Genomic DNA, 10,029 nt, shown 5'->3' on the forward strand with positions numbered 1-10,029 from the left:
CAAATACTTGTCACAATGTAACAGGCTCACTATAAGAAAGCTTAATGATGAGTCTTGAGGTCTTTTGATTCATTAGGTGGAAAAGTACAGATATGCTAATGGGACAAATGAAGTTTGACCCTTCCCTTTGCAAGAACTAATTGTCTTCATTTGTTTTCCAGTATGCATGTACAGAGAGCCATCACTGCATGAAATTGGAGAGAAGCAAGGACGTTCAAGAAAAAGTTCAGGGACACCAACCATGAATGGTGGCAAAGTCGTTAACCAAGAATCAACATAGCCAATATCTAGCTCTGGCCAGACAGTGAAGACACTGGAAAATCAGAAATTACATGTATAAACTGACAAGACAGGTTCCGTTGACAACATTTTTTGAACTCCAATCTTTTTCTTCTTTGGATAGGACAAAGGAATGGATATGATATTACCTAAATTTTCAACCAAACAGATAAAAAAAAATTCCAAGAAATTTTATTGAATCCGGACACCATTTTACATTTTATGCCAATTTTGCTTTGTGATCGAATAAGTTCCCGTCTCTGCATAAAACACAATAAAGTTGGTACCTTTAAAAGAAAAATAAACGTGCTAGAAAGATAAATGTTTAGAAAAAGCTGCTTGAGAAACTGAGTAGTGGGACATTCCCTTTAGTTAAATACTTGTGTCAATGAATCATTTATTTTTATTTCCCCCTATAACAAAGTGACATATGACATTTATGTTGGACTGATGTATGTTTTATTCATTGAATACATTTATGGATTTCAGAGTGTAAGTTTAGAAATCTAAATAAGCACAATGAGCAGGCCACCATGTACACTAAAGCTATACAAACGTACCTCCTGTAGTTTGCTTTGCAGCTCCCACATCACTTCCAGAAGGGAGAATGCAAGCAAACACTTGTTTGTGAACCTTGTTTCACTTGTGTATCTCACAAGAGTGTGCCCATAGTGCAAAAAGTAAAAATATGGCTTTGATGACTTTTAACTGCAGGAGGAAGGCATTTAATCAGCTATGCCACTATATTAGATATATGCAAGTACACAGACATCATTTGAGTTATATTGTAACTTATCCAACTGGAAATAGAACCTGGTCATGGATGTGGCCTTGGTTGTTGAACCAAAGGCAAGATATGAGGCAAGCACTCCTGTAAAGTAATAAAGCTGTACATGATGCAGAAAGATCCCAGGTAAAGTCTACAAGCAGAATTATAATAATATTCCTAAAAATTTGCTTGTTGGTTATAGCTGTGGAAGGAGACCACATTTCCATGAAGAGTTGTCCACTCTATGCACTTGCAGCACTTTACTGAATGTGCAGACTGTGGAAGTTTGGAGCTCCCCGGATTCAAATGGATCACTTTGATAAGTGGTGAGAGAAGTCATTATTTGTACTGAACCTAAGGCACTTGATAAGCTACAACTGCCAGGATTCAGATATGCAGGTTTAACTTCCTAGACATACAAAATCAATTAATGGAGGATGGATGGTCTGTGCTTAAGCACATAAGAATTATCCCTTCAATGTGTGTTTTATTACACTCAGCTGTATGGCCTGACATTTTCTCTAGTAGAGGCTTGTTCCTCAGCGAGCCATGCTCTTTTCCACTGTGTATCTATTTGCTTTACAATTACAGCAGTTGAATATTTGCTCTTCCTCTGACTTTCATCATTTTTTATGGCACACAGAATAAAGCAAAGGGGATATCACTCTATATACACACAGAGAACACCTAAATAGAATGGGATATATTCATTCTGGCATTTCTTCAACTTATTCACATGGCAGTGCTGGGAAGTAAATACAATTGTATTCTATTTTTTTATCAGATTTAACTACTTGGTATCATTAGATAATTTTAAGAGAAATGCATTTTCTTATGCACTAGTTTGGATGAAGTTCAAGGATAACCATTGGGCTTTATATTCTGTTACCTCCTATACAAGCTGATCCTGGTAGGCATCGGTTGTACAGAGGATCTATCTGTCTAGTGGTCTGTAGTGAAGTAGGGCAGATGTTGAAATATTTTTTTCATAGTTCTTTTTGCAATGTCCTTTTGTTGTAATGATTGCCTGAGAGACCACCAGTAATATTCTGGTGAGCATGTGTTCTATGCATCTATCTTTGTGCAGTTTCTTTATTAAAGCTGCAATAAGATACGTAAAAAATGACTGAGCTGTATGTGTGGTACATTAGCTTAATGGACAAAACGTCTGTTCTTGTTTCTGTTTCCACCAACAATAAAAAGCCATTATAAATGTCCCCAAAAATTAAAAAAGGGAAGGCTGTCTCACTTAATTCCCAATTGTCATAGTATGTTTTATTTCAAGGTATTGTGTAAGTCATCTCACAAAAGTGCAGTTCCAATGTGCCTTTCTACTTAATATAATGGAGGAAAGTAAATATAGTAGTGGTTGTGTATACCTGGTCCCACGCCCAACTGTAGTAGATGACACAGAGCGAATTTTAATATATTTTTACAATAACAAAACAATAGATTAATTAAACCTGAGCTTAGAGTCCCATTGATACAGCATGACACTGGGTAACCATATGTTTTTTTTATCACTTGGCCAGTATAATAAAAGTTTAACTCTTAAGGACTAACTCATTCCTTTTGCACATGAAAAAGTGATATAAAAATTTAAATTCTGTCCTCTGTCTTGGTGAAGAACAGCAAGGCTTTCCATTCCTCATATATAACAAACTCAAGCGCATAACATGAGATTAGGGAGTTGCAACTTTTTATTTTATTTTAATACTATAGAATGATTTCTGCATCATCATATAGATAACATATGGATAACCTGTAAAACAAAGGCATGATATGTTCTTTCATTGTCTTTATGGGAAATTAAATTAGAAATGTACTTTATAATAATAAAGATTTACTGTCTAATGTTTTACAATTTGAAAGTGAAATAAATCATACTTTGCTCAAGGCAGTTGCTTGAAAACATTCCAGGTCAAAGGCCCTGCTATCCACCAATATACTTTGTATGCCTTGTAAAGTCTAGTAAATGGAAACATACCCACTAGAAATCCATTCAACTCCTTAAACTGCAATAAAAGAAGAAGTGGCTGGTGAATGAAAACCTTGAAATACTCCAGTGGTCTCCTTTACGGTATGTAATTGTGGAGCAAGAGGATTATACCAGCAGGTTTGCTTGTTTCTGTTTCCCCTCTGTCACAGCTCTATTATAAATTGTAGAGGGCTCTGGCAAAACCCTTTGAAACAGTAAGAAGCTTAAAGTATTATGGGGAAATGGAAACTGAGCTCAGCTGATAAAAAGGCACCTTGAGCTGAATTTTGCCAAAACGCCATCCACAAGTAATGGATATGTTTGATAACATAGAAAGTTGTCATGCATGTGTTCTGTCTGATAGCTTTAAATCGGTTAAACCAGTAAAGAACAAATTATTTGTACTCTTAATTCATACAGCAGGCTGTAGTCATTCTCTATTAGAATTAAGCAAGATTGTCCTTTACAAGAATATGTACTTTTCAGCTGTTGTGTAACCCAAATCTATTTTAATTTAATCTTATTAGTGCAGTTTACGTGGAATGTCATAAAACACATATAAATGTCCATTCCTTTACTTTTTTTATTTGTACAAGTATGGGATCCATTATCCAGAAACCTGTTATCAAAACAGCTCTGAATTATGTGAAGGCCATCTCCCATAGATTAATAATGTACTTAAAGGACGTGAAAAGGCAAAAAAATAAAATCCCATTTTTACTTTCTTTAATGAAAAAGAAACCTTTCTCCAATATACTTTAATTATGCAGTGAAATTCTCCCTTCATTTACTGCTGTGGATAGGAATTGTCAGATGGTCCCTAACTGCTGAGCAGGGAAACAATCATACTTATGAACAGCAGAGGGAGCCCCCACCTTACTTCCCAGCCATGCAGAACTCAAGCAGCTTTGTTTATGACTATACCTAAGCAGCCCAGACCACACTGAGCATGTGCACAGTCTTAGTCTTGCGAAGATATATAACAAAGTTACAAGATGGTGACCCCCTGTAGCCACATTTGAAAGCATAAATTATTTGTTTGATTAGGCTTGTGGTGCAGTAAGTTCATGTTTATATTTAGTATACAAAATACAGCATTTCTAGCCTTGTTCTATTTTAGACTTTACATGCCCTTTAATAATACAGGTATGAGACATGTTATCCAGAATGCTCGGGACCTGGGGTTTTCCGGATAATGTATTATTCCATAATTTGGATCTTCATACCTTAAGTCTTCTAGAAAATCATGTAAACATTAAATACATCCAATAGGATTGTTTTGCCTCCAATAAGGATTAATTACATCTTAGTTGGTATCAAGCACAAGGTACTGTTTTATTATTATAAAGAAAAAGGAAATCATTTTTAAAATTTTGGATTATACAGATAAAATGTAGTCTATGACAGCCTTTCCATAATTCAGAGCTTTCTGGATAATGGATTTCCAGATAACGGATCACATACCTGTACTGATTTTAAAAAATTATTTCTCCTTTCTCTGTTATAATAAAACAGTACCTTGTATTTGGTCCCAACTAAGATATAATTAATCCTTAGTCAAGGAAGAACAATCCTATCATATTTATATAACTTTTAAATGAATTTTTAGTAGACGTAAGGTATGGAGATCCAACTTACGGAAAGACCCATTATCTGGGAAAAATCAGGTCCCAAGCATTCCGGATAACATGCCCGATACCTGTAGCACAGTACATTACAGAGATTATACATCATCACTCATATCCAGCACTGTACCAGTGGAGCTTACATCCCAATCACGTTCACACTATGGTTAATTTGAGCAGGAACCAATTAACCAGCCTCTATGTTTGCGGCACGTGGGAGAGAATTTGAGTACCTGGAGGAAACCCACAGAGACACAGGGAGAATATACAAACTCCTTGCAGATTAGTGCCCTGGCCGGAATTGAACTTAAACCCCCCATCACTGTAAGGCACCGAAGCCAATATTCTTTTTCATATAGAATATATATTCTAATACTGATGTAGTAAATAGTAATGATGATAGCAAACAGCCTGTAAGTTGGAGTCATTAAATTATAGGGTCATGTCCCTCCATTTCAAACAGTGGGCCGGATTCAATTCAGTGAGAAATAATTATCTCATAGTTTATAGTATATGTAAATTGATGGGCAAGATTTTGGGCCACATTCAATTACACAAGAAAAGCATATCTCCTTCTATTGAAATCTATTGAAGTCTATGGGCGAAAAACATTTTTTTTCTCCTCAAACTGAATCTCACCCATAAGTTTTTAACATGATAAACCATAAAATAATGTTTTTTTTATGGAACTGAATCTGACCCAATGTTGGATGTATAAAATACATGAGACACACTATCGCCATTCATAATTCTCTGATCTACTTTGCCCATCAATGTACCTTCACTCATGAAGCAAGATCTCCACCCCAGCCTATCTCTGGCTCACTTAAGGCCTCCAATTATTTTTCATGACCAAAATTCCTTGAATAATAGCAGGGTAACATTCACAACCATAATTGCATATCTTTATATGGAGGGTTAAGCAAATGTTTATCCAAATGGGCCTGGAAATCTATATTACTATAGGGGGCTCCTGCCTTTTACCTTTCCTAAGGTTTGTTTCCATTCCCTTCTGACCCTTAGCTTTAAACCCATGACTGTTTTCTATTCCAGTGTATGAAATCAATAACTGCAATTTACATGTACACTATATACCCCTGTCAAAGAAATGTTTTCCAGCACTAGTTTTGTTGCTATTTTATAATTACACGTGTTTATACTGCATCTAGTTAATATCCTAGCGTATCTTAATATCCTAAACAATGTCCTTCTAAATACATGAGTTGCTATCCAGTTTATTTGGAAAGGAACAAATGCTGTTAAAACACTGGGGACAATTAGAACAAACTCAAGCAATTAAAACAAGAAATCAATAAAAACATGGCATTTGGAAAGCCTACAATCTAAAACCCTTTCACATAAGCTGATGCAGCTATTAAATGTTTCCTAATGTAAAGTGCTTCCCTTTCCAATGCTAAAGTCTCAGCATGTTTGTGCTGTATGTACAATAGTTGCTAAAGCCATCCCAATATACAGGTATGGGACCTGTTATCCAGAATGCTTGGGATCTGGAGTTTTCCAGAAAACATATCTCTCTGTAATTTGGATCGTAATACCTTAATTCTATGTAAGTCTACTTAAAGGGCAACTGTCATGGGAAAAAAAAATGTTTTCAAAATGAATCAGTAAATAGTGCTGCTCCAGCAGAATTCTGCACTGAAATCCATTTCTCAAAAGAGTAAACAGATTTTTTTATATTCAATTTTGAAATCTGACATGGGGCTAGACATTTTGTCAATTTCCCAGATGCCCCATGTCATGTGACTTGTGCTCTGATAAACTTCAGTCACTCTTTACTGCTGTACTGCAAGTTGGAGTGATATCAACCCCCTCCCTTTTTCCCCCCAGCAACCAAACAAAAGAACAATGGGAAGGTAACCAGATAGCAGCTCCCTAACACAAGATAACAGCTGCCTGGTAGATCTAAGAACAGCACTCAATAGTAAAAACCCATGTCCCACTGAGACTCCTTCAGTTACATTGAGAAGGAAAAACAGCAGCCTGCCAGAAAGCATTTCTCTCCTAAAGTGCAGGCACAAGTCACATGACCAGGGGCAGCTGGGAAATTGACAAAATGTCTAGCCCCATGTCAGATTTCAAAATTGAATATAAAAAAATCTGTTTACTCTTTTGAGAAATGGATTTCAGTGCAGAATTCTGCTGGAGCAGCACTATTCACTGATTCATTTTGAAAAAATCTTTTTTTCACATTGCGCCAAAGTCTATCTCCTTCGCTAGCGAAATTACGCCAGCGATCGTTAGTAAATCGGCAAAGTGCTGAAATTACGTCACGCTGTCGAATTTTCGCCAGCATTAACCACTTCGCCCTATAGTAAATTTGCCCCTATGGGAGACAGCTGTAATTTGGAACTTTGTGAATAACGGGTTTCCAGATTACGGATCCCATACCTGTATGTTATTGCATTTCTATGTCATAACTCTTTTTTCTCAAACCCCTGCTTCCATTCTATTGCTGCAGGTAAAGTTGCTGTACTGTGTTAGCCAGTAAAAATGTTAACATTTTGAAATAAAAAATAACAAAAGTGGTATAAAGGTGATACCTTTATTGGCTAACTAAGATAATGATAGCAAGCTTTCAGAGCATTTTAGTTCCTTTTTACAAGCTGATTGCAATGAAACTGTGGTGTTCTCTGGAATATATACAACATTCAGCTCAAATGACCAACAAAAAGGAATATCACCGAAACCCTAATCCCCTCGTAAATGACTTTGACACCTCACACATAGATTGATATTCCTTTTTGTTGGTCATTTGACCTGTGCAGTCTAATGATCAAACTGCTACCCCATGTTCCCATTTTATTCTCAGTAGCTTACTAATTAATGTTGCCCCTATAGGTTTTTGTGTTTTGTTTTATGATGCTTAGTAATTCTATTACGGGGGGAGATTTATCAGCATTTGAATTTTTTTCCCGAGAATCAAAATCTTCACTAAAACTCCTAAAATTCATAAAGATTGAATGTAAAACCTCACCATCTAAAAGCTGTCGAGTTCATGTAAAAGTCAAAGGGAGCTCTCTCTGGCAATTTTAAGGTGTTTTTAATTGAAAACAACATATTTTTGGATTTTTTTTAATAAATAAGCAAGCATTCAAACAGTTTTAAAATCGAGTTTATTTGAAGTAGAAAAAACACAGATTTTTGAAAAATAAGCCGTTAGTGTTGTGATATTTTAAGGTTATGTATCCTATTCACTATATGTGGGGAACTGCTACTGTTCCATGTTATACTATAAAGCTTAGCCTCTTATAACCTTCATCCATATATTTTTTGGCATGATGTGTCGCCTAATCCCTAAAGCACTTCTCTGAATGCTGCTACATTTCCTCATGATTCAAAATAGCTTCGTTATTAAAGTCCTCCCCTGTCACACTTCTACAGCTCTGTGCTCTTCTAATTTACCGAGTCATTAAAAGGACACACTATTCTTTCTGAAATGTCCTTTGTATAAAGGATAAGGGAATACCTGTGCTGACATATTTTTATGCATTGCTCTGTAAAGGTTACAAGTTTTTTGCTACTGCGGTATTATGATAAGGACAGGGGAATACCTGCTGTATGCTGTCATCGTTTTATGTGATTTTCATTTTTTCCTAGAAGGCTTGCAGCAAATTTAAAGGACTCGTTTGTTGTTGCTGCTGCTGCACAGTGATGACATGCTACAGCTAGTGATGGGCGAATAAATTTGCCTGGCGCGAATTCAACGCGAATATTTGGCAGTTGGAAATCGGCAGTTTGGCACGCACTCGACAGGACTCCAGACAGCGCTAAAATATCACTGCTGAGGGTTCGGGGCGCAGTACCCGGGCCACCGAACAGGAGCGGTGAGTGACCCACAATTTACTACATTGGAAAGTTAAAAGCGGAGGGTTCGGATCAAGTGCACCCGAACCATTTTAGAATAGCGGTGAGCAAGTTTCTAAGAACGTAAAAATAACCTCTAAAAAGAAAAGGCTTCCAATATATTGAATTAAACATACAGCGGGGGGTTGGAGCGCTCCCGTCTCTTTTCCCTAGTTTCGAATATTTGGAAGTGCATCCGAAAAGTCGCTTGCGCCAAAACCACCGCACGTCAACACTATTCGGATGCCCATTGACTTTAACACCAGCGTCAAGATTGAAGCAGGCATCAAGTTTCGCAAATTTTTCATTGTTTTGCGAATTTCGTGGGAAATTCACAAATTTTTCTGCAAAGTGAATCAGGAGAAAGTCACCCATCACCAGCTACAGCACCACATTCCCTTCTGTCTTTGTCACACTATAGTAGAGCCATGGTTTGAGATAAGGATTATTGTGACCAGATTGGTAGAGATTGTGCACAATCGACATTAAATGGAATTAAATAATATATAGCAATGAAAATAAATTGAAGAAATGAAGAAAAAGTAAATATAATTGTATAAATGTAAATGCAAAGATCCTTTGCTATGGGTCACTGCACACATTGTGGGTCTTTTATTACACGTGGGGGTAAAACTGTAAGCAGTCAGTTACACCTTTAGGACATTTTGTCAGCCAAGCATTTCCCATCAAGCAGAGAAAATGCTCAGAAAAACCCATCATTGATTTCAATCTGGCAAATAAACCGAGACACATGGGAGTACTTGCTGGTCAGCCGATTGTCATTGACTATATGAGTGTGCCCACAGGTCTAGCCAATTGCCACTGATTAACAAAGAGAAGAAAAACAAGCCAAAGGGCTTTAGAGAGCATATGATTAATTTTTCTCATATACAAATACTGGAACAGCCACTGAGGGACAATTAGCTGGTACTAACTAGCTGGCTCAATGCTAAAGTCCAAGGATGCCACCCAAAGCATTGATCTAAAAAAAGGAGCCACATACACCAGTGAAAGGAGATAACGCAGAAAAGAGGATTAAGCACATTATTTAAATCAATTAAACCCTAGGAAAATTGTATTCTAGGCTCACATTTTTTCCTTCCTGCTATTGTGGACTATTCATTACCCGACACTGACATTTACAACACATTGCAAGTTACACAAAAGGTGGCATCATAACAATGACAGAAAAATGAGTGTTGAAAGATCTGTCAGGATTCCAGTTACTGTGGGTTAGTTTTCTATATAGATAACACAAGGCTTTCATATATTAGTTGTGTGAATGAGAAACTAACAGATATTAAATATGATAACAGAGGTGATTCTAGTCCACAGCTTGATAACCACCAGGTTAACCAAAAAAAGGTGATTACTGGTTTTGCACAAATGTACTAGCAGGGAAATTGGTAGGAAAGCCCAAAAGCGATTGTATAATTATGTTGCAGAGGCAGAAAAGGCTAAAGCTCTGTTCCACGCAAATCAATCGTATTGTGAAATAAGTGAAATAAACTAGA

General features: G+C 36.7%; 1 protein-coding gene across 4 annotated transcripts in view; it reads left to right on the forward strand.

Moving 5' to 3' along the window:
• Positions 1-2,944, forward strand: part of fgf12.S (fibroblast growth factor 12 S homeolog) — a 231,793-nt gene extending 228,849 nt beyond the window's left edge. For 3 of the 4 annotated variants that reach the window (XM_041564015.1, XM_018242077.2, XM_018242076.2), the window contains one exon: positions 162-2,944. In XM_041564015.1, the coding sequence (XP_041419949.1) occupies positions 162-280 (119 nt within the window). In that variant the 3' untranslated portion in view covers positions 281-2,944. 4 annotated transcript variants of the gene reach the window in all.
• The last annotated feature ends 7,085 nt before the right edge of the window (positions 2,945-10,029 follow it).

Source organism: Xenopus laevis, chromosome 5S (genome assembly GCF_017654675.1).
Source record: "Xenopus laevis strain J_2021 chromosome 5S, Xenopus_laevis_v10.1, whole genome shotgun sequence".
NCBI classification, from domain to species: Eukaryota; Metazoa; Chordata; class Amphibia; order Anura; family Pipidae; genus Xenopus; species Xenopus laevis.